The sequence below is a fragment of the Pagrus major genome, chromosome 4 (assembly GCF_040436345.1).
Source record: "Pagrus major chromosome 4, Pma_NU_1.0".
NCBI classification, from domain to species: domain Eukaryota; kingdom Metazoa; phylum Chordata; class Actinopteri; order Spariformes; family Sparidae; genus Pagrus; species Pagrus major.
The window spans coordinates 4,381,785-4,408,034 of record NC_133218.1 but is presented as its reverse complement, the minus strand read 5'-3'; the positions used below and the strand labels follow the sequence as shown (position 1 = coordinate 4,408,034).

The following is a 26,250-nucleotide window of genomic DNA, read 5'->3' as shown; positions in this document are numbered from 1 at the left end:
CAGCTAGACATTTGGAACATCAGGGAGACAGCACGCCGAGCTCATCACTAAAAATATTACTCCACTGTTTCCATGGCAACATTGTAGCAGCCATAGCTGGAGCAAAAACCAACAATTTAAATTCCCAGCAAGCTGCTCAGGAAAATGTAATAATGTTTACAAGTTATACACAGGATGCGATTTGTGAAAAAAATCTAATGGGATGTTTTTGAAGCATTTTTATTACTCGTACCTCGGTCTTGATCGCATAACTGTGCCAATAATGATGGTAAACCACATTCTCTCGTGTAATATTGCAAAATTAACACTAAAATGTTTAGTTAAATTATGTAATTGATTGTCCGAAAATGACATCAGTGCACAAAAAAATAAACTTAACTGGGAATTTATTTAATTATAATTTACTAAAAGTATCTTTTTCTGCATTAAGCTCTTTAAAAAAGATATATCAGAGAGCATATAAGATGATACTAATATACCTGTATCTCGACCGATATATTGGTCGAGCTCCACTCATAGGTGCCCAGCTACCTTTGACAGAAATACAATACCTGAGTATGTAATAATATCTCCTCTTTTAATGCCAATTTAAACTTACCGCATCTGTGTGGTTGTGAAGGTCCATGTAACATACATTATACCCCCTGCCTGTGTTTGTGCCCAGCCCAAAAAGTATTCAAGCACATGTACACACTGACTAACATGTTTGAACACGTCTGCAGACACAAAGTGTAGCATAAGAAGAACTGTGCGGCAGAAACGGAGTGTATCTGCACCTTCGGTTCTCCTTGTTGCAACTGTGAAATCATTTTGAAATGTAAATAAATCAAATAGATGGGCTCGCCTTTAGCTGAGTTACTGTTTTTGTCCTCACTGGTGCACCGATGGGCTGAGGGGTTGTTGGCCTGGCATGTTAAGAATGAATATTATTTCCCCTCAGCTCGATATGCAGGGCAAGCTTCCTGAATTAGTGGTCCATGTAGTTGTTGTTTTGCTGAGATGGCTTTTCATCCCCCGCCCAAAGAATGTACAATTACCCAAGTATGCACTGTTTTTCTGATGATCGTTAAATAGTCCTGAGTTCATTTCTTCCCCTCCACCATACTATTTCAAAATACCCAAAAGGTCTTTGGGGTGTTTGTGCAGCAGCAAGAGGAGAGGATGTGTGAGCGGATCAATAAAGGTGAAGTTAATATGGAAATGAGCTCCTCTCTGTAGTGGAGGCTTGGGAGTTGTTTAGTCCTTGGCGATGAGCTGAGCTCGCACATTCAATTATGTTTCGTAAGTGGGGCCTCTCTGTCCATCTGGAAAACTAAATTATATTTAATCATATCCATTAGGTTTATGTATCCCTTGAAGAGTGAGACATTTGCTGTTAAATCCATTCACTTAAGTCATATGTCACACTTATTATGGAGTTTTTTTATTGTTAATAATATAGCTGGGGTTATTACTCTAAAGGTCCCAGCAATGTGGTTATTGCTGAATAATGGGACATTTAATATACTTAAAGAATATAATGCAAGAATTCTTTGTTTCTGTGCTGCACGACCTTCAGACTATACTTCTCCTCTATTATGATCTGGGCTTTTGTCTTGATCGAGTTAAGATGAATGTCAAACCTATTACGTCAATGTAGCTACTTGATTTTTGCAGACCATATTCACAGACTGTACATTGTATTAGATTTGCTGTTGTTAGCCCCAGGGTTGATTGTTCCTAGTAGGGTTGTTTCTGACATGCCTCTGATACTACCATGTCCTATCTATGTCGGCGGGTACCTGAATCAATGCACCGATCTGATATCACACAAACTTATTTAGCAACGTATTTCCCAGCAGTGACCTGTACACCTGTATGTAGCTTAACAAATTTTTTACTGCACAATTAGCCAGTATCCATTAGGCTTGGACAGTATCAAATATTTATATTACAATAATTGTCCCTCCCAAATATAGTGATAGATGATATTATCAGACTAGCTAGTCTGTCACTGGTTCCCCACTTTGTCAAATATCGAAGTCAGTTGTCGCTGCTGCCATGATGGTGCCACGTGCAAATTTATTTCAAAATAAAAGCCTGAAGATGCTGTAACATTCGAGCAAATATCTCAATATTCGGTAAACTTAAAGCACATCCATAAAATAACACAACACAATTGTCTGGTACGAAGGTGTCTCTGAAAGTGTCAGCGATGTTTCAGAGATACGTTATTGATTTCTTTGAGAAGGTTTTTTTTTTTTATGGAGAAAGAACTGTACTAAACTGAACTGATAACATTGCCAGAGATACTATATTGATTTTGTATTCAAATTGTGACCTTTGAATCAAAAGTCAAATCGAATTGTGATTTTGGAAAATAGAGACGCTCCTAGAATACATACATGTTTTTTAATGCACTAGTATCAGATTTCAGATATCAGAATTTGCATTGGAAAGGAAAAAATAGTATTGGTACAACTCTAGTTCCAAGTGGAAGTCAAAAGTAAGCTTGGATATAACATCTTTGGCTTGTCTGCTACGTTTTGGTTTTTTTAAGAATTTCTAAAAAAAATACTTCGTTAAATTATTTATCTCAAGCTCATCTAAAATCTAGTATTGGGTATGAATTAATAACCTCCAAAGAGGCAGAGTGTTGGGAATGAATGTACTTGAGTAACCTTAAAATAAAAGTCAAATATAGTGTGAAAAATAATCTTTGCCTGCTGGTGGCTAGCTAATATTGAAAATAAGGAGCATGCTCAGTTTTGTGTTTTTTATCAAATGTTAAGTCAATCTTAATAACATCTTTAAAGTTATATCTACATGTAGACATTTAAAATGTCAGAAGTAACGCTATGTTAAAAGGCATTTATCTTTCACTAACAATACATAACTCTGACCCCCTGGCTCTTAAGATTCCCAGGATAAATAAAGATGGAGGTATCATCTGTGTTTATGGAGAGCAGCTGCAGACAGGGAGGAGGAGGGGGACTACAATGACTGCACTGACTGTTTATTTTTATCAGGGCATTAGCAGATTAGGCACTCAAACTAACAAGGTCATCAAACTCCAATGGCTGAGAGCAGCAGACCTCTGCTAAGCAGCTGGCAGATAGAGGGGAGATTTGGTGCGTTATAGTTATAGTGGGTTTCACTTTACTCCTGCTCCCTCGACATCACCGCAGCCTCACTTATTAGTGCTTTTAATGATGTGAAGGGCACAGAGATGTAATTTGTTCAGAGTCTCTACCAGCGGCGGCAGTGTGATGGCTTACTGTGTTGTGCTGACACGTCCTGCCTCATGTCCTTTGATTAGGCAAGTGTCTTAGGAACATTTGAGGGCTCAATCTCCTTTTGTTATGCCAAAGTGCATCCACTGAGTCGTTCCAAACAGCTTTTAGATTGATTTGATACATGCTAAAGTGGATTTATTTCCAGGTCAGCCTGTTTTGGCATGTTTTTCACTCCAGAAAAGACTTCTCACGTAACTCCCTGGATTATTCTCAAGTCAGCTCCGGACTATAATTATCGAAACAAGTCAGAGACGTGCCGTGTGGATCAGAAAATAAACTGTGGTGTAAGTTACCCTGACTTGCCTTTACAGCTATTTTTCCTTCTCACCAGTAAGTGTTGAAATGCCATGTGGTACACGCTCTAGCGTTCATTGCCCCAAGGTGTTTTAAGGTGTAAAAGTCTATAGGGCTTTGAAGCTGTAGTGCAGGAACTCCTGGCACTCAGTAATAGTGCACATCACCGTCCATTAAGATAGACATGGTTCAATAGGAGCTCTGTGAGACAGCCAGCAGTAGAGGTCAATCAGAGTAGCAAGCCCTAGTTAAAGTAGCAGCATGACGGACGCTGCAGTGAGTGCAGCTCGAGCGCTATCTGCAGAGCAGAGCTCAGTGCACTCCTCCACATGTACAAACACAGCCATGGCCTTAACCTCGGCACCTTTATCATCTGAGCAGCTGAAACCTCGACTGCATTTCTTACAAGTTGACAAACCGAGAATAGATTCTGGAAGCCAATCAAGGGAGTCCTGCTTATCTACTGACTGTAATGTAGGTATGTTTAGCATTTTATTAGGGCTTAATGATTTATATTTTGCCTGAGTGCCAAATTCAAGTTAATACATCATCCAATACTGTAATTTTACTGAAGCTCCCAAAATCTGGCACCAGCAGTGAAAGTAATAAGTCTGTGTTGTGCTAAGCAGAATACTCATTGTTTGTGCTTGTTTGGGGCAGTCCCAGTAACACAAAACAATAGAAAGTAATTTGGCGTAATTCTGTTCTGTTTTTTATTTTTATTATTATTATAATGTTTTGTGTTCCTTGATGTTTAGCGTAGGATTGTCTTTCTAATGTTTGGAGAAGGCACCACCCACAGAAGAGCGTCAACACAAGGGAAACAGACTAACAGAACATCTATAAATAGTTTGAGGTTAGGGACTCTGGGGAAATCTCACAGCCTGAATAACAACTTGTTTTCCTTGTATAATATGTGTGACTAGTAAAAATGTCTTTTGTTGCTTAGCTGATAAAGTTTCTGGATAGTGTGTCTAGGAGCGTTTATTTTTGCTCGACTGCTCAGGGGAAAGTTTTGGTTGCGGCTGTCAACATCATGGTGAACTGTAAACATTAAGTACACTGCACAGGGAGCTAGATTTCTCCCCAGCCCGATCTCAAAGTCTTGGTCAAAGCCTCAGACTTGTTAGACGACAACAAGTGAATCATTGGTATTTGGGTGGGAATCCAGGTGGCTGAGCTGTTGATGACAGCCTCTCAGTTTGCTGTCAGGTTTCCCTTTGCAGTGAGATAAGATTTATGACTATCGAGAAGGGAGACGAGAGAGAAATCCTCATAGGCTCATCTAAGTTTATCTGGATTTCTGCTTCCAGCACAGCCTCTATCCCTGTTGGACTCAAGTGGGTGACCTTGGCAGGAATGTGGCTTATTGTTGTAATAGATACTGTTGTTGTCGACTGACCTGTGGTCAGAGTGGGAGGATGAGAAATGGGAGAAAGGGACAGAATCCCTAACAGAACCTAGCAGAGTTCCAGCTGATGACAATGGAAGCATTTGACATATTTACAGTGTCAGAATGAATTAATAGTGTTCAATGTTGCTCTGCAGCTAACTCGAGCTGCAATGTCATGTTGCTGAGAGCATCCAGACACAAGCCGCAATGAAACCACAGAATCGACTCAATTAGATGTCAACTATCACCAACTATTTTGATTGTCAATTAATCTTTTCGAGTCTTTTGTAATAGCTTTTTTTAAATTGGATTTTCGATGTATCAGCGTTTACACAATAATTGCGCTAGTTATATTAGTAGAGGTATAAAATAACATACAACAATGTCACCAAAAACCAAAAATAACAATACAACAAAACAGTTAACACAGGCACAATCTTCTGGTTGTGGATAAAACAGGACATTTTATTACCTCACCTTGAGCTTAAGGAAAGTGTGTTTTTCACCGTTTTCCACCATTTCCTGTTGTTTTATGGACCTGACAACTAATCTATTAATCAAGGAAGTAATTGAAAGTGAAAATAATGTTATGTTGCATCCCTGTAATTAATTAGTGGTAACATTGGTCGCACAAAATAAGACATTTGAAGTAGGGCTGAAATGAGTCCTCGAGTAACTTAACACTTTGCTGAAGAAAATTATAACCCACAGAAAAAAAATTGCAGAGCGTGCAGTATTTCTTAACTGATTACTCAATTAATCACCAGAATAATTGGTAGAGTACTCAATGATAAAATAATTGAGATGCAGCCCTAATTTGAAGACGTCTTCCTCTGCCTTAGGAAATTGCATTGTGTATTTTAAACTATTTTCTGACAAAAGGATGAATTGATCAGTTGCCGTCAGATCAGTGGATACTAATAATTATCGATAGTTTCAGCCCAACTTTATTATTCAATGTTGCACAACAATAAATTGCATTATTATACATGTGTGTATTTCACTAACTACTAACTGTGAAACCACAGATGTTATAAATCAATGAGACAGAAACAATAGTGTTGTTCCTGTTAATGGAGTACAGATACAGTCCGTGCAGGCAGTTCCTCTTTTAGACCTTCAACATGTTTTATCAGCAGTAAACACAAAGAGATGTTCAGGTTGCCCTGCTTCTACATGGAGAGCATTTAGTCCTTATGATACCCTACAGCCCACCCCAGTGCACTCCTCACCCAACCCCCACCCTGTCATCTAACAAACAATAGCAGGCGTAGACTCAAGGGAGCTGGCTGAGCCCGAGAGAGGAAAGGAAGGAATTAGGTTGACAAGGTCAAGCTGAACCAAGACAAGAGAAAAGTGTACTGAACCACCTGCTGTGTGTGAGCCAGCCAACCAACCAGACATCCAGCCTCCCTGCCAGATCTCTGAGCTGAGCAGGTACAAAAAATGTGAACTTTTCGAAAAGAGGAAAGTAGGTAATCTTTCCAATTCTCATTTGTTTTGACAATTGCCATGTAGCATAGAGACAGTGCTGCCTCCCTCAAGGGATCATTTAGTTGTGTCTTCCCATCTGTTTGTTAGTCTTATTGTGATAGAGCATAGCTTGAGGTAATAATGAGGTGAGGAATGGTTGAGTTAAGCCTACATGATATAATGTGGAGGTAACTTTCCTATATTTAGCCCATCACCTGCTACATAAGACAAGCAAAATGCTAAATAAGTTGAGCTTGTGACTGCACAGAATAACATCAAGAGGCAACACTGAAGGCTACCTAGACACTAAGTCCATTAGCTGTTATTTGTCTTCTTCTATAGAAAAGATATGTCTGGGGCTCTAAGGATGGTAATGTTGGTCTGTCAGGTAGTTGGTTATAAACTATTATTTATGGTCCCCAGAGGATGCACCCTAATATTTTTTTTTATCGCTACCATGAGGTTTACATTTGTGATTTTGAACAAAATCTGTTGACATCTACAGAATGGATTGCTGTGAAACAGGGACATGGAAAATATCAGTTTCCTGCTATACAGCAGTACACAATTATTGATAGATACTAGTTACTAACCCCCTAAAGGAATGATTTATTATATTTCACAAAATGTGATGTCCTGGAAGACATAAGATTTGACATAAACTTTAAATATATATGTTTTTATAACACTAATATGATAGAATCTCAGCTCTATAATGTTTAGTGCTAGTTTGCAAATGTTAGCATGCTAACATACTCAACTAGTCCCATTTACACCAAAAGTAGCACTAATAAATACTTATAAGGTTTTTAAAATGTGGGTAAACTCGCTAAAACAGACAATTGACTCTGTTCCTAGGAGACTAGTTTGCCTTTCTGTTGTTTTTTACTGCCAAGTCACGTTAGACTTCACAAATTTGCCGGAAAACACAAAATCAAACTTGTTTTAAAAAAGTCTTAATAACAAATGTTAGTTGGTGCTAGTAGTTTTTTTATCTAGTGAGAGATGGTTATAAAGAATGGTAGACATCTTTCTCTCTCCAGCACAACATAAACGGACATTAGCATTTAGCTCCGTCCACTGCTTAAGTACAGCTTCACAGTGCAGCTAATATGAGTCCTGTCTGAATATTTGAAGCTAAAACAGGGTGTTAATTTGCTCTTGAATACTCAAGAATGTTTATAAATCACTGAAAAAGCATTAAAAGTAAATATTGTTGGGTTTTATTTGAATAGTTTTCATATTTTACTCTCAAAGTTAATTGCTGAAATGTGGGGGACGCATCAACTTTGCCAACGGCACCAGGAATACAAGCATTCAAACAGTCATAAAGGTTGTAAACAAAGCTTCAGTTTTACCAAATAATGGTCTGGTTTGATTTTTGCAGTTTGATAGTAGAAGCAGTAAAAGCAGAGGAGTTTTTCCTCTGTGCGACTTTGCTTTACGGGGCAAATTAGGCCACTGCTTCATAAGTGAGCAAATTGGTAAGCTCCACTTATCTTGGCTCAGCCCTCTCCCCTGCGGTCCCCGGTGCCTTCTGTCTTTTTATATCACTTTTACTTCCCATCATGCTGCCGGTAGCTGTAGGAGCAGTCTTTTGACTAATGTATGTTGTCCTTTCATCAGCAAGTGCATATGTCACCACAGGTAAAGCTTTTCCTGCTCTCTGAAGAGGTTTCTCTTTGACAAAGCTGTGTGTACTTTTTCCTCCAGTATATAATGGAAGGCCTTGGTAAAATAGTAGCTCTGAGTGTGTCACACTGAGAAGATGTTAAATTTGATTACTGCTGAAATTTACAGCAAATGTAAAAGCATTACTCATCTTTGTAACAGTTAAGCTGTGATTCACAGCTGTTGTTAAACGCTGGGAGATTAAAGTTTACTCTGCACTGCGTGTGAAGCTTTTACAGACATTTTTCATGTTTATAGCTTCGTCTTGCGCTCTTCTGTTTCTGAACTTGGAGGTTGTGTTGCATCATAAAATGAGCTGTAATGTTAAGTGTAAAAATGTGGGCTGACACTAATCTGTATTTCCTGGAGACATTTAAAATGAAATGCATGAAATGTCCTGTAAATGTTGAGTTTCTTAGGTAAAATACATAACACAAACATTTACAGAAACGTCAAACATTATCCTAACTCCCCCGGTCTGATATATGAAAAATGAGTCATTTATATGCGTAGCACAGGCCTGTAATGTTAAAGAGTCATATGGCAAATGGCTTCTTTGTTAGACAATAACTGTTTCAAGTGAGATCCTTGCTAACTCATTATGGCTCCAAAGAGATTGTAGGTCGTGGGTGACTGACTTCATCACAGCTTAGTTTCCTCTCTGTATTATTTATGTGTGGTTATGCTTTCCTGAAAGCACAATTAGCTGCTAAAACTGAAAAGAGTTGCCTGGAAACTGGAGTGCCTTTTGCCAGCTGGTGGTCTACAATAGACGTCAGGTGTTCCTGTTTGTGTTCTCTCTCTCAGTTTCTGTGATTTACTCTGAGCTTCAAAGAGAATGACAATGTGGTTTTAGTGCAGGAATTAGTCCCATGTGCAGTGTTTGAAAACAATCAGGTGGCTTTCACAACTTGAAAGAGAATCCAGTTATTTTAATGCCTCTCTTTTCTGTCCTCAGGCTGAAATGAACATTTTAATAATCAAATAAGATGAGGCTTGTGCATTTGTTTTCAATTGTAGCTTAATGCTAATAACCATGTTACTTCAGTGCCCTCAGTGATGTAGCTCACTATAAAAGCTACCCAATGATGTGATTGCATGCTGATAATCAGACTCTGCTTTGCAATTGTCTGGATTGGTTAGAATTTAAATTCATTATGTGGATTCGACAATGTAGTACAGATTACAAGTGCCCACATTGTTTGTATGACAGCCAGATAAAAGAGGCTCGGGCTCCTTCTTCTAATCTTTCGTAACTGAGTGTCAGTGGTGCTGAAAGAGGCACCGACCAGAGCCAGCAAGAAGTGTAATCTCCAGTGGCCTTCGACCTCACTAACTCACCAAAGATGTTCACAAGGTTTGCCCCCGGTGTCAGAGAGAATTACATAATTGAAGCGAAACACTGAACTCAGCCAACTAATAGCACTTCAGCGAGGATTCCTTTTCACTTCATAATGGCCCCTTGTGTCAAGAAGAATTACTTTTTCCCTTTTCAAGACAGATGTTGTTTTTCTTTTGATGTTGAAAATGGTGGTGAATCTCCCGGGCTTTATCAGGCTGGAAAACCTGATGGTTCCACAATCAAGACAGGCCAGTTCAGATCAAGTTTAGATTTAATTCGACTGAAAAACATTTCTCAGTGGATCTTGATTATGGTTGCAACAGTATGAGATTTTCACAGTACGATAAACATCTCAGAAAGTATCACAGATCCACGGTAATATTATCATTCCCGCCAAGGACGTTACGTTTTCTCGCATGTCTGGTTTTTATGTATGTCGGTTTGTTTGTCAGCAGGATTACACAAAAACTACTGAAGTCATTTCCACCAAAAACCTAAATGGAGGATGGTCCTGGTCCAGAATAGACCCCATTCATTTTTGGTGCAGATCCAGGAACTATGATAGAAATGTTTTTTGACATTTTTGTTAACTTCTCAGGGAATATTGTATGGATCTTGATGAAAAATAATTGGTCGTATTCAAGTGGCTAGTATCTATGAGCACAGTTGAGGCAGATCCAAATAAAAATATGGATCTATCAGATTTAAACATGTCTGATTGATATTGGATTATGCTTGATTGAATTAAAGGGGACTGTTGTGCCTTGGCCAAGGTATGCACTCTACTGAGTGCCATTCTAGTTTTTATTATCAGTTACTTGACCTTAAAGGAATGAAAACGGAAGGGTTTTTCTACGCTGAACACAATTCATTTCACAAAATAATATGTCCTATATCTTTGTAATAACAATAATACAGTAGATTCGAATAATGTGTATAAGGCATGGTATTTATTTATTTGGAGCCCCATTAGCCACAGCTGAGGTAGAAGCTATTTGTCTTTGGATCCACACAAGAAGAAATTACATCTTAATATAAAACAATTAAAAATCCAAAGCAAAATGAAATAAAACAACTTTTAATTTCTAGACTTTGTTTCTGTTTGAGAACATTTATAATAGCCTAATAACTCATATTAATCATGAAAAAGTCAAATGAATGTGCCACACTTAACCAAGTCCATTTATGTAGCATGAATATGCAGCAAAAACATTTAACATATGGTTTATGACATACTATAATGTAGATGTAAGCAGATATAAGTGTTTATTAATGTATCTGCCATTAAATTTAACTACTCCTGTGGGCACCTGTAAGTGGTGGCTGGTGTATAAACAGCTAATGAATGACTATATAGTAAAACAGTCTTCATAAATGTTTATATACCGCTTGTAAATGCTAAACAGAGGGACTCAAAGTGATGAATCTTCATACCTTCTCACCTCTTAACACAACATAAGTATGCTAAAAGTCAGGTTGAGTTAACCACTTGAGACATTGCCCACAAAGCATCATCTTAAAGTTACATATTGAGTATGTTGTTATTGTTGTAGTATTTACATTTCACACAGTCTTGTTGGATTAATCTTTCTCTGATATTGAATACTGCAGCTGCACTTCTGTAAAGTACACAGTCTTCATTAAAAAAAGGAAACAAATTGACCCATAAAGCACCTTTTTAAGATAAAGAGAGTATTGTGTTAAAATCACAGACCAAGATCTGCGGTCAATCTAAATGACCCTAGTGTGTGTTACCTTCCAAAGAGGGTTAAATGCAGGTCTCGACTTTGGTATGAGCTGGATCCTATCAGGCATGAGTGCCTCTCCTGATGATGCTGGCATTTAAACAGCATTGTAACCGACTACCAAACTGGTCTTACATAAAGAGCAAAAAGAGAAAGAAAGCATGAGTGTGCACAATAAATCAGCATGTGAGAAAGTGCTTGTGGCGCTTATTGCTGGTACCTAGTAATGCAGAAAAAGCACCGGAGGGAAAAGCAATTCTATGGTTTAGCAGCGATGTGTATTGAACTGCTGCAGCAGACATGATTCTCTGTGACCTGTAACAGCAGTCTCTTATGAAACCACGAGTGGAACATGCAGCCATCCATTATCCTGTGTCCAACATGAGGGTTGTGTGTGTGAAAGTGAGTTTAGTTTGAGGCATTGATAGAAATGAATGTTGTCTTTCTACCAATAACCATTTTAGACACAATAATATCTGTCACAATATCTGGTTTAACATGACCAGTGTGAAACTTCACTATGGGTTTTTTTTTATCGTCTAATGACACATGATAACAACAACCTAGGTTTTCTTTGTTGTCATTGTTTGTCACTACTCCATGTTTGTAAAAGCTAGTCACCCATGTCAGTGGTTGTCAGAGTCAAATTAATGCATTTGTATTGCTGACATAACTACAGCTACGACAATTAGTCAAATCGATTTTTTTAGTCAAAAGAAAATGTAATGCCAATTTTCTTATTATGTATTTTCTTTTTAACATTTTTCTATTTTACAACACACTTAAACACACTAAAAAGAAAATAATAATAAGGAAGTAGGCATAAGATAATATACATGCTTGGGAAGTAACACAATAAATGTAACAGGATTACGTAATCAGGATACAACAAAAGGAAACTGTATTCCAGTAAAGTTACAATGATATACTCATCTATAACCTGTATGAGTGAAACCAAATGCACAGATTCTTACCAAATATATTCGTACATATTACACTCATTATTAAGATTAAATAAAAGTCATTTTATTGATATTTTTACAAAAGAAGCAATATGAAGACGTTACATTGGGCTGTGGGAAACTGCGATGAGCATTTTTAAAACATTAAGACAGTTAATAGACATGGCGTTTAATCAAATATCTTGACAATAATCTGCGGAGGGTTAGGGTTAGAATAAATAAATGAAAATAATCATTAGTCGCAGCCTTAAACTCAAATATTATGTACAATGACAGATTGGAGGTATTATTCGGTCAGCTATATTCAAGCTCCACACCGCTCACTTGAGTACAGCCAAGACAGGTGTCTCAGTATGACACTGCAGTGTAATCCTTTCGTAATCCTCGCCCAAGCTCAGTGCTCAATTTCTTAATCCCAACTCTAATAAACAAGTTAAAGCTGAAGTTAATGTGTCCAGTAAAAAGTGCAGCATGCGTCTGTCTGCCACGGGCGAGTGTTTGTGCACAGTTCTCCCCTCTGTCAGCACTGTGAGGTACGCTCAACTGCAGTCCAAGATTCATTGGATTTTTGTCAGTCAGTTAAATATTATTCTTGCCGGTGTGGCTTTCCAGGGAGTTGGCATGGGGTGTCAGTTAAGAGAAGGTTTGCGTGACACTCAGGCATTGTGGTTTCGGGGGAGATTTTTCAAATCCGTTTGTAAAGTCTTGCAAAGAGGGAAGACATCATGGAATTTGGCATCGGCTGAGCATCGGGCAGAGCCTCGGGTAATCTGACAAGTTGTGCAGTTCAGTCGCCTGTGGTTTTTTCAGAACCCTGGACAAGACGTCAGGCATTTCACTGTGTGGGTTTACATTCTGCAGCCCCACTGTGAAAGTCCTTTTGTTCACTCATCCATTGACAGAACTTGGAAATAGAGCGCCACTGTTCATGCACATTGTGCACTGGTGCCATTTCCTTTGTGATTCTGTTGTAATTATTTTGTACCATTACATAGTGAATGTTTCTTTTATTGCGTAGTCGCCTTAGACTGGCTTGTCACTTTTATTTGTGACATTCAAAGCAAAATAATTCTCCTGTCTGCTTATACATCATCTTTAGATGAAATTTGATTCTAAATCTAAATTTGGTTGAAACAAGCTTTTAGAAGACTTTGAAAATGTAAATGTTAGTTGTCAGGGCATAAAACCAATGTTCTTTTGGTCTTTACAAATCCAGATGTGAGTCTAACAACAGCATAGCCATCAGTGCTGAAAAAATCTATTAAACTGAATCATGACCTTAAAATCTAAAGTTGAATCGAATCATGGATTTGGAGAATCGTGACCCCTAATTTTGTTTGAGAATCACTGTCCTTTAGGTCTATAAAAGTGTCTGGGTTGAATCAAATTGTTGATTGACAGAAAATTAGGGATACGTGATATTTATTGGGCTGATAAATCATCGGAAACCTGTTACGATAAATGTTCCACAAGGGTTCAGAGAGGAGAGAATAATTCTACGAGTTTTACAATAACAAATCTTGTAGTAATGGAATGTTAAATCATCGGTTGATTGATTTCTGGACATTTTATAGACCTAGACATGAACAGTTGCACCTGGGTTTCTGTGTTTATTAATAAGCATCGCCCACTGACAGCTAGCCAAAAGAAAAAGGGAAATTGCATACTATCAATTTGTATTGACATGAGCCTACTACAATCTATTTCTTTAAAAAAGAGGTTATTTCCAGGCTATCGATATGTCACCTCACCTTGGTCACAAAATGGCAAAAATGCCAATTCCCGAAATGTCGACACAGTTTGAGTTTGAGGAGTTGAGTCAATTTAGAGGAGGCTCTGCATGAACCTGTTTGCACCTTTCACCGTTCACTGTCACTCTGAAGGAGAGTTTGATGTGTGGTCGTGTCTGCGGCTCTGTGTCTCCATACGGCCCAGGAACAGTGTGTGGTGACAGCTCGGGTGATTACCTGTCCTGTCTCATTCACTCAGCCGGCCTGCAGCTTGGCCCTATCATGCATCAGAAACTGACACGCAGTGATTACGATGTCGTTAGGCCTGACTCTCCGTCGCTCTCTGCACACATTAATTTGTTCTTCCTCTGAGCACCGGGAGAAATGTGCTCTCCACGCTCATTTCGGTAAACCATGAAATATGAAGCTTCTGCGACGACAAGTCCTGAGCTAATATTAAATTTCATCAGGGACTTATGTTTGGTTTTCAAAGCACTGAGTTCATCACAAATTCAGATTTCTTATTCTGAGATGGATCTGAAATGTCTCACAGTATAATTCATTGCATAATGCTCCCAAATAATTTGTTTTATAAATGATGATCAATCACAGCAATTAAATTAATTCACCTTGAGCGAAATGTAATTGGAATAGCATGGAATTGCATTTTCTAAAAGTAGATTGTAAGTGGACACGGTACACAAAAGTATGAAGAATTAAAATGCTAATTTTTCTTCACGTTCACCACCTTAGTTCAGCATGATAGCATGGTCACATTTTCTTATTAGCACTAAATACAGCTCTATATGAAGTATAGCTGAGGCTGATGGGAATGTCATTATTATTATTGTTAAACCTTTGCACATATTTGGTAGGGCTGGGTATCAAACTTTGATACTTTAATGGCACCGACCGAATTGCCTCGATGCTATCGAGTATTGAAAAATGTCTTGTCATTCGATACCAAATTGCAATACCTAAGGAGTTAATCTCATCAGTGTCAGTGAGTCAATAAGCATGTGGCATGATTGTTGTGCCAAGGTCTAACAGTGCTGGTGATTGGCTGTCTCGAGGCATACAGGACAAACACTAACACACTTGTGTTAAAAGGGATCTCATGAAATTGGTATTGTAAAAAGTATTGTTCAGGAATCGGTATCAAAGTCAAGGTGTCTGTATCGGTATCTAACATTTTTAAGGATACCCAGCCCAAGTATTTGGTCAAAGTACTGGACAAATCGAAAGTATGAATCATTGTCAGGGAACCATGGATGTGAATTTGTGCTAGCTTATCCAAGTAGAGGCTGAGATATTTCTCAAGATTATTAAAAAATTTGAGGTACTGGTGGCGCTAGAGGAAAACTCAGGGGATCAGTGAAGACATTAGGATTCATCCTCTGAGGATCATGAATTTGAAGATATTTCAGTGTGGACCAAAGTGCCAGCCAATGCTTCCATCTCTAGATGGATCAAAATGAAGCAGCATCTTCAATTTATGCAGTGATAAGTACTTTTAGTTCTCCTCATCATACTCAGTTTGGAACAGTAAGTAGATTAAAACAATTATTTAAAGGGTGTACAGGCTTATAATCCAATGTGTCAGTTGGTATTTTGTCTTCTCGGTCTAATTGGATCCAGCATTGGCAGCATATTTGCGAGCACTGAGTGGTTTATGCCCAATTAATAAATGTGTGTTGTTGGCTGCAGCAGAGCATTCCTCCTGCAGTTCATTGCTAATGATTTGGAGAGCTTTAATGTCGACTGCTTTGAATGAAGAGGACTAAGCCTGGTGTCACTGTGGCCTTTAAATCACCATCAGTCTTCCTCTCTCTGTCTCTTTTTCCGCCTACACACATTTCTACCTCCAGTTCTCTCTTCTTCTCCTCAGTTGCCCTCGTCAGCTCCCTCCTTCCCTGTTCTTTTCATTTTCCATGTAGGCCAACTGTCTCTTCATTGCTGTCACAGTGTGTCAGAACAGGTGGAATCAATTACTGACCCTCAGCAGCCCGCTCCCCTTCCACAACTAGCTTTTTAATTGAGGGAATTAATGAGTGATCAGCCTGTGAGATGATTTGGTGTCACGGATCTTGCTCGGCTGTGTGCGAGGGAGGAAAGCTGGGGGAGGGATTGTTTGACCAATCCTGCATAACTAATTCTGTCCTTCCACAGAGGCAGTTCACATGTCCCTCCCTGCCTTCTCTGCCTGCTAATCACCTCTAAGGTTGAGGAAAGACAAAGTACTATATTTCAACACTAAGTGCTGTGCCGAGATGACTTTCACGGTCTCAGCACTTTGTGAACTTCCCCTCTCTGTGGCATCCGTTGGCTGTATCTTAACATCTGCTCTGTATGTGTTTATACAGTGCTTCTGAAGTGTCTCATGTGTTTCTCTCTCTCAACCCCCACTTTTTTCTTCTTTCTTCACAGATGGAATCTCCTGTCTCAACGCCAGCACCTCCTCCCCTCCACCTCCTGGCCACAGTAGGCAACAGTGAGATTTCCTCGCCATGTGAGCAGATAATGGTGCGCACACGCTCAGTGGCTGTGAACACATCCGATGTGGCCCTGGCTACTGAACCTGAGTGCTTGGGGCCCTGTGAGCCTGGTACCAGTGTCAATCTGGAAGGCATCGTGTGGCAGGAAACTGAAGACGGTAAGTGGAGAAGTTTAATGTGTTGATGAGGAGGAGTGGGAGTCTTTAGCAATCTCATGATTTGATTTAGTTCTGGTTCTTGGTTTCATGATTCAATTTAGATTAAGGCTGCACAATTAATCGAATATTATCAAAATCACAATTTGGTCTCAAAGTCTCAGAAGCTGAACATTTTTGCTGAAAGTGAAATGTGTGACAAAACAGCATTATAATGAAGTGCTGTAGCGCAATCGTGTTCTCCTGCTTTTGGGAAGCGTGTTTGGTACAGACCCCCAAATCTGCACGTATCGGACAACACGTAGGCTGATATTGATATATCTGTGAAAGACCAACATATAGATTGGGCTGTTGCAAAAACAGAGGTGCACTATCAGAAGAAGCAAACCAGGCATATGTTTAGGGGCCCCCAAGAAATTTGGGAAAAGTGGCCTTCGATGACCACCAATAGTGTTAGCTAGCTATAAACCCTCTTGCCTCACAATCAATGCTCTTTTGTTGATGAACTATGACCTTATAATAAATAATCCAACAATTTTGAAGTTGTTTAGCTATAAATTTAAGTTTTAATTGTTCTGGTTTTTAATACTATTTATATTCAGAAATACTACTAATGTAAACATTGGTCATTTAAAAAAAGTTTGGATTTCGTACATTTTATGTTGGTGTCAGATTGTTTATAATATAATGGTAAACGCTGGTTGGAGGGGCCCCCTGAATTTTTGCATTGGGCCCCAATAGACTCTAGAATCACCACTCAGTTATCTTTAATTTAATTATCTTATTAATTATCTTTCTAATTCCCTTTGAATCATAATGGCATCTTTATATCTCTCAAAGTAATCACAATATGATAACTCTCAGAGTAGAACTTCAGGATCTGACTCCAGTGCATTCTGTATAAAACCATTCACTTGTGTTTTTAGTTCCACTGAATTACATATGAAACATGAAACATGAAGCTATCGAGTCTTGATGATCCATATCTGACAAAATAAAGGAGAGACAAGTGTGTGTGGATGGTGAAATCACACCACTTTTTAATTTCAAAATGTTTTGACACTTCATACAAATACAAGACATGTACAATACAATACCTTTTGAACTGATGACTAAAGTGAACTGGTTCTAGGTTCTTACAGCTGTCACTGCAGAAACAGATTTATTTTCTTTTTCAAACAAAATAAGGGAGGCAGATGTTTTTAAATTAAACCGACTATGGGCTGTATTATTTTCTCCACCTGATCAGAGGTGGGTAGCAGTTATGTAGAGGTGGTGCAGTGTGTGTTGGCTAGTCTGGTGCTCTGCTGCATTAATGTTAGCTTCTGGATGAAGCCTTAAAAATGTAGCCCTCAGTTTGAATTATTCTTAAAATACTTAATCTTTGTCTAACACATTGTTCGAGTCATGTGAACCTTCTTCTCCTCTGTGAGAAATGCAAAATGAGCCTAGACGATTTCCTTCGTTGAAGACGGGCTGGTTGGATCAAGTTCTTCTCCTCCATCGCAGCATAATACATTTAAGAATCGAGTTTGGAATCTGAATCAATTCAGAATGAGAGAGGATGAGACTCACAACTCTAGCTTGAATCTTATTTTCTCCATCATTACTGTTTTATGAATCTCTTTCTTGTGGAACAATGAGTTCCTGAATTTTTGACATGAAAGAAAATAAGCTGTTTAGTGCTTTTTACTTACATAGTCTGTGTATTAACACATCAAAGTGGTATGAGTTTGTCAAAACTTTAGTGAAGCTTCTGTCTTTTAAAAAATGATCATCTTGCAGTCATTACCATACATACTTTGCCTGCTAAAATGTAATTGGATCTGCCCCGACTGCCGCAGGAACCGGAGTTGGTACTAATGTGTGCTTTAACAGCACACATCCTGCATAATATTGCCAACAAGAATAGCAGTTGGCAGGCAGTTCTTAGGTGGCCTTGATTAGTTTTTTTTGCCCGGGAGTATGCAGGCGGGAGTTTGTTGCACAGAGATATCTGCTCTCCACAACAACATGCCTCATAACACAAAGCACTTTTTTGCAAGCGTGCCATTTGGGAATAGAGTTGGCTCCTCTCCTGCAGTACAGTCCGAGTGAAATCTTAGACTCTCTCAGTTTTCCTCCCTTTGATCGAGACCGCATTCAGCTTATTTAATTTTGAGATGTATCACTCGCACTATCAGGTTCTGCTTGGTCTGAAAAACTGCCCTCTTTTTCTGTCGTGCATGTGAAATAACGCAAACACCTAATCTTCAAAGCAGCTCGCGCTCAGTTGCTCTGCGGGCATGCTGAGTACAAATCGCCCACACATCCACAGTGCTGCCTGTTGGTTGACTTGGAGGAAGCGAACAGAAAAAGGTCCCTGCCTCATCAACATTCCCAAAGCACAGTCCCTGCTATTGAGTGGCTTTTCTCCCCCCTCTCCCTTTTTTTTGATTTTTGCTCCAGCCCTGAGCTGTGTCTGATTCACCCCTGTTCTCCTTTCTATTGAAACTCCTCTCTGTTACCAAGCATTCAGCCAGTCACCCCTTGACTCTGTTTCCAAGCAAACTGGGAGAGAGCGAGTGCAAGGCAGGGGGTGGGGGGTGGGGAGGACAGACAAGGCTACTTCTGTTAGTGACACAAACATGGCTCTGAGCCAACACCAGTACGATGTTTGTGCTCCCTCATTCTCTGCCTCCCACAGAGTGATTGACCCTCCCCCTCGCCCTGCCCCCTTCCCTTTCCCCGTCCAAGTCTGTCCTTCGCCTGCACTCACTCTCTCAAAGCTGCTATTTTGGCTCCAAAGGTGGTGGTTTGGCCTGATGGGGCTGTGTCTTTTTCCTGATTCAACTCTGTGGCTCAGTGGGGAGGGGGCTGGTGGGAGCTTTGGAGTGGTTTTAAAAGTGGTATAGAGGAGAGAGGAGGCGGGAGAGGGAACTCTGCAGGTGTAGCACACAGGTTGTTATGGCCATCGGAGCTGCGAGGCCAGTAGGGTTTCCAGAAACCAGCACATCTCGCTCTCTTTGAAGCCTCTTTTTATCTCAGACAAAACCTCTATCAGGTAGACAGTGGGGGTTGAAAATCGCGTGATAAAGGCTGGAGAGATGTATTTGATAACTGCAACTGTGAAGTGGCCCTCAGTTGTCTGAGACCGCTGTTTGTTCATTGCTGACAAAACCTGTGCTACTCCTGAGTCCTAACCAGTTTTAGTTGTTGTAACTGACCATCAGATTAGTCGTGGACTTAAATTACCCAGTCTGTAATTTCTGCTGCTAGGGTTCTCTCAATACAACAATGAAAGCAGAAGATGTAGTTTGACGACTTTGTGAAGTAGCGTGGGATGATGGGAGTTGTTGTCTTCATTGTTGAAAAAAAAAACACCATTGCCAATGAAAATCTATCTGAGATGACAGAAATATTCACAGACAAGGTAATATTTAAAAGTTTTGTTGAATAAACAGTCAAATTTAAATACCTAAGGAAGGTTAATGTCATCAGCTTCAATAAGCCAATAAAGGAAGCAGTCTACTTGTTGTGCCAAGATCTAAAAGTGATGGTGATTGGCCGTTACGCCGAGAGAGGTCTCATTCAGGAACCATTATCGAAGTCAAGGAATCGGTATTGATATCAGTATCGATTTTTTTTTTTTTTTTTTTTTTTTTTTTTTTTAACAATACCCAGCCCCTGGGTTGCAAGATATATATCTGCTTGATACATTATTAGTTCTAGTATTAAAACATTTATATTATTAGCTAAATTATAACCGATAAATGGACCTGATAATATGATGCCAGATTGTTTTTATTGACTTAGCAAGTGCAGGATGTATACACTCCAAAACAGTAGGTGGTGGTATGCACCTTTAAATCTGGTTTGAGATCCACCAATAAATACAAAGAAGAGGAACATGTGCATGCCACGCTCATAACGTCAAACTACTGCTTCGAGGTAGAGCCACGCAGCGTAGACTCCAGAGTCAAACATTGTTGTACATGTTGGCTTTCTTTTAGAGTCTGAGGAAGAAAACAATGATAATTTGCAATTCACGTTCTTCAAGAGAGAACAGGAAAAAGGTATACTTGTTTTAACACAACAAATCTTATTAGAGCAATGGAATATTAAATCATCCATCTTTGCTCACTACATCTGAGCTTTTCTTACCCTCAGGTGTGCATAAACTACAGGTTATAAAGCAGGTAATTAATCGTTCATCCTTATCAGCTGAAAAAAAAAATCCATATCATGCATCTCTACTCTACAGTAATTTTCATGCAAGAAATGTTACATATCATATCTTTAAATATAAGATTGGATCTCTACTGAGCTTCTAAGGAGGCATTTCTCAATAGCCCCATTGTATTACAGTTTGCACACTACGTTAAACAACACAAAGATGTGGATTCCTTTTACATCATTTTAATGGTACGAGTGGCTAACAACCCACCAGCTCGTTTTAAAATGAAAGATACCCAGATGCTGCTTTCTTCAAACTGTGCTGCCATTCTGCTGGTTTTCCCTAAGAGACCTATGAAAGCAGACTTCTCTCATGGTGGGGCAACTGAGCAAATGAGAACCAAATGAGGAAATCAAGCAAATCCAGGCAAAGGAGCAACAAACCGAGGCCCCAAAGACAGAGCAGAGGCATCCTGATTAGCAGTGAAGTTGAACAGTTCTCTGCGTGACAAGTCTCATACAGAGCTGTTTAGGCATGCACCGTGTGAGTGCGCGTTTCATTTAGCATGCCAACCAACAGCTGCTTCATCACCTCCGCCTTTTGGCCTTGTGGGAGTAAATGAACAACAGGCTCTCAGTAATTGTCTGCGCCTCACACGACTCACCAAGTGCCAGAGAAAGAAACAGATGAGGAGGAAGCAAGCGACACCGAGCAAAACTCGATCACAGGAGCTGCACCTTTGGTCAGAGCTGACAAGAATCTGGTCTGATGAGGCCGAATGAATTTTTCATCCTGTGTAATTTGAGCACTGATGTAGCAGCCAAATCTGGATAATGGCAACCTGGATGAACAAAATAGCCCATAGAATTTAAGTAAAATACACAATTTGATGGATAATAGGAGGCAAGGGAAAGTGAGTCCGTGTCATTGAGTCAGTCTGGGGGCGAGTGAAGCGTAGACAGGAGGAAGGAGGGTGGGGGTTGGGGGCAGAGCTGTGGTATTTTAAGGCCCGGCACTGACACAAATCCCCTCGGCGCAGACGAGGCAGTGGCAGCTCCCAGGGTCGTGTCGGTAGAGCGAAGGGCCAACCCCTCCCAGGCTTAGCATGCTGATACCTCCAAATGTCATCTCTAAAATGCTGGAGAAGTTTATTGCTCTTGAATTGCAGCCCAGAACGCCTTGGCTCCTGCTCCAGGGTAGAGGGAACACAGAGGGGGCCCCTTTGGCCAAACACTGCAGCTCCATGCCAGTGCACCCCCCTCACACACACACACACACCGACCCTCCAGTACACAGCAGGCTATTCCCAAAACAGGTCCCACAGCTTCTTAAGCTCCCTAATAGATAAATAATACAGGCGGTTTGTGATAAAATGTTTGTCTCGTGGATTATTTATGCAACACGCATTACATCGTTGTAGCATTGGCCTTAGCACAAGACTTGAAAGCTTCTGAATAGAGAGGTCAGTGTGAAACATTTAGTCCTGTATAAACATTTAAAGGATGTCTTTTTTGCTCTCTTCCTCCAGCCCTGTCAGAGAGTTGAGAAGGGGAATATTGTATGAAAGAAGCACTTGGCTCTGTAGCTCACTTGTCAGCTATGCTTCCTTGCTCTTTTGAAGACCACCTGTCAGTGGCCTCAATGAAATGTTTTCACAAAGGCAAGCCGTGGCTGCTGTAGGTGAGCTCGCTATAGAAACTGTCCTTGAAATAAGAGTGAGCATTCTCAGGAGGCTTGTAGCCTTCTGCCAGGCCAATGAGCAAAATGATGGAGTGAGAAATCAATCATGAAAGGCTGTCTTCTGTTAACAGGAGAGGATGTATCAAAAGGAAAAGAACAAGTGATACGCATTAGGGCTGGGCAATATGTCAATAGACTATGTATCAGCGTAGATTTTGGATATGGTTATATCATGTTGTCTTTTCCTGGTTTTAAAAGCTGCATTACAGTAAAGTGGTGTAATTTTCTGAACTTACCAGACTGTTCTACTTGTTCTAATACTTGTCTTTACCAACTTACACCTCACCAGATCACTGTGTTCTTCACACTACAACAGCACAACTTTATGTCTTGTAATCGGGAGTAGTGCAGTTGTTATGCTTCTCACACTACATGACTGATCAGCGACAGGAAGGTCACACACTACAAGATCACACACACGAGACATGACACAGTCCAAGCATCCAGGTTGTTTGTGCGCTGGTTTGCTGCGAAAAAAAACAAGGGAGAAAAAAAGATGTGTGAGGATGGATTAGGATGAAGGGCAGCAGGGATTGTTTTTTGCACTGAAAACGTGAAACTGCCGGCTCGTATTGTTACAAATACTGAACAGCTTGTGTGTATGTGTTCTATTATTGTGCCTGCTCTAGACACATAGATGCATGATAAGTCAGGGGTCAGAGAGCCGTCTTCAACTCAGCCAGATATGTAGCCTACTAGATATCCAGTCAGCATATGCAAAACGTCAGTGAGCTGTCCCCAAGCCCCCTTACCAATCATCTAGGGATGTCACGATTGCAATTTTATCAAAAATCTCATTGTCTTGATTTATTATATAATAAAATATTTGTGGATAGTCAATCCCTATGATATTGTCAATATGAAGAACAAGTAAATACAAATATTGTGATATTGGGTGTTGTTCTTCAGTCATAGCATTTATAAAGTGCTTTTGAGGAAATTTCTAAATGTTGGATTAGGATATTATTTGAAGGCCATATCATCCAGCCCTAATACGCATCCTTCTTTCTCCAGCTTGCTCTCTGTAGGTCTCCATTTTTCAGTTCCTTCGCTATGTTTACTTTCCAATCTACCCAGCCAATCTTTACCCTCATTCCTGCTCACTGTGCAAGAGTGGAAGTGACCAATTTCCAGAAAATTAACCCTCCCATGCAAAGAATTCACCCCTCATCCTAAATATGTGGTGGAAAGAAGACCCTGAAAGGAAATTAAGATATAGATGACTCACCGTGCTTTGAGGGAGGTGGCTTGTCTTGTTAGTCACTAATTTAGTCCCCGGGTGGTGTTACCAAGATGGCGCCTTAGTGAACCCAAATCTCTTAAGAGGGACTTGGTTCCTATTCATATTGGCCGACAACTGCATTTCTTCAAGCACTTAAATGGTCTTGCAACGTAAATCATACGCCTGGAGGAATTGGAGGCTTTGCCAGTGGTTGTCATAAGATATCACATTTGCTATATACCCGTCAGCGAGAGCTTGAGTAATGCGCCTTTGGCAGACCTGTCTCTTAATCTGAGCACCATCTCCTTTAAGGAAAAACACCAGAGGGGTTGTTTTAACAGAGGGATTTCAGATTTACTAACATGACATTTAAGGAAACTGGTCCTCGTCTCACTACAAATTATTTACAGTAATAATTGCATGCAAAGTTGGTAGAGATGGCAGATATTTATTTTTTGGCTGTTACATTTGTTCCGCATGTTTTGTGATCTACTCCCGCTGTAGGAGTAAACATGTAATGATTTTTTTTTGGGGAGAAGCTGCTGCATGCGGCTGATAATGCTGCGACGATGTGGACGGCATACTAATGCTCCCTTCCTTTGCCTCTCAGTGGTATGAGAGAATTGACCTTCTCACAGGCTGTTATTCTTGTCAGTGAGAGTGACTTTGCACTTTTACCTCTTATGAACCGGAATGTAGCTTGAACTTTTCAGACACAGCTCATTTGAAAGCTGTAAAATTCAAAATAAAATCATCAACTACACCCTTGTATCATTTGCTGGTCACTGGAAAACCTTTACATTATGATTTAGATGTGGAATTTTATATAGTATGTTCGTCAGTTTTATTTTCTGGCTTTTTTTGTTGTTGTAAAAGTTCTGTACAGTGTAGCAGGGCTGCAGCTAACAGTATTTTTTTTACTACCAAAAAAAGGCTTTTTTGGGGGGGTTGTCAGGATACTACAATTTCTAACTTGGATACAATACCTCGAAAAATATTAATATTTGATACTATGTCTACAACATGACAACAAGATACAATTATTCTTGGCTAGTAGCAGAGAACAGCGGAGTAAACATTGCATTTCTCACTTTTGTAGAAAAATTAGTTTTTACTCTATAGATCAGGCTTTCAAAAATAATGTGTGTGTCAATTTGCTGTCAGAGAGAAGAGAGAGTGAGGAGTTGCAGCTGATAGCTGTGCATCAATACTTCGGAAAATAAGTATTGAAACCATTTCAAATCTGCAGTTACAACACTAGTGTCGTTACATAGTGTTAGAACAGGCGTTCGGGGCGCAGAGTGGGAAAGACTGAGGCACTGAGGAGGTATTTTAATGTGATAATAGTTACATAATGTTGATTAAAACTCCATAGGGAGAAAAACACAGTAATTGTTCTAATAAGCATAAATATAGAGTTCACAACAGTAAGAGAAAAATGCGTAATGGTAATTGACAGCTACTTTGAATGTTGAAATAGCAGCATATTAGCAATAGACTGCTAGTATACTAGCCAGCTTGATTAGCAGTACACTGATCCTTGATATACTAAACAAACAAATGCATATTAACTATAGTAGTAGAGGGTACTTACAGATAATGCTCCAACAAGAGCATATGAGGGGAAAACAAAGGAATCCTGTCAGCATTTGCTGCTCACTGGTCTGATAAAATGGTGGACATAACGACATCAGTTAAACTGAAACTGAACAGAATGTGCTGATGGCAGAATACCCGATTGTTTGTTTTGTCCAACCAACAGTCTAAAAAATGCAAAGAGATTCAGAGACAAAACCACAAATCCTATTGTATAATTTGAGAGGCTGCATATAAAACGCAGATTGTTGGACTTTTTTAGATTAAAAATGACTCAAACTATTATTAAATCAAAATAGATGCTGTCACTCTTATGTCAATCAACTAATCTGTTAATGGACCAGTCATGTCAGCTCTACTATGTAACGTTCAGCATTTTTTTCAGATTAACATAACAATTCAAAGTACTACATATGACTATATAACCAGCTTCTCCAGTGCTGTAACTGACTCATAGCATTTGTCCTAAATCCCTGCCTGCCCAGGATTTAAGAAAAGGTCAGTCTTAGGACTTTGTATTCTGACACTGACATAATCGGACAAGCTCGGCTTCATTTTATGCACCGCGAGTGCAGAAACACTCTTAAAATGGACTGTTGGAAACATGCTCAGACACTTGAATGCTCAAACGCCTCATTTATCAACGTTACAGTTATTGCTCATGGCAGCACCCGGCTATCTTTTATCTTCTCCCCGTAATGAATACTGACACTATTTTTCTCATTGTTCTCACTTTCTTGTCTACATGCAACCTTGATCAGTGGTGCTTTTTAGTGCAGAGAGAATGGAGATGAGAAAGGAGTTGTTCTCTAGCAAAGACGGCTGTAAAATCTGTCAACAATTACTTTAGTACCTGACTGTGTACAGAAGGTGATGATCGCAAGAGCTGATAATCGTTCACATAGTAGTATTTTTTCTTCTTAATCAGAAAGCTCTTTAAAGACAAATCCAAACCTTTAATTTGATACTTGTGAGAACAGTTTCATAATGTCACGCCCAAT

The 26,250-nt window shown here is 39.6% G+C and overlaps 1 protein-coding gene across 3 annotated transcripts in view; it reads left to right on the top strand.

The window, feature by feature from the left end:
* znf609b (zinc finger protein 609b) overlaps window positions 1-26,250 on the top strand; it is an 88,669-nt gene that overhangs the window by 44,119 nt on the left and 18,300 nt on the right. For all 3 annotated transcript variants that reach the window (XM_073464547.1, XM_073464546.1, XM_073464545.1), the window contains one exon: window positions 16,313-16,538. In XM_073464547.1, the coding sequence (XP_073320648.1) occupies window positions 16,313-16,538 (226 nt within the window). The remainder of the gene's footprint in view (window positions 1-16,312; window positions 16,539-26,250) is intronic.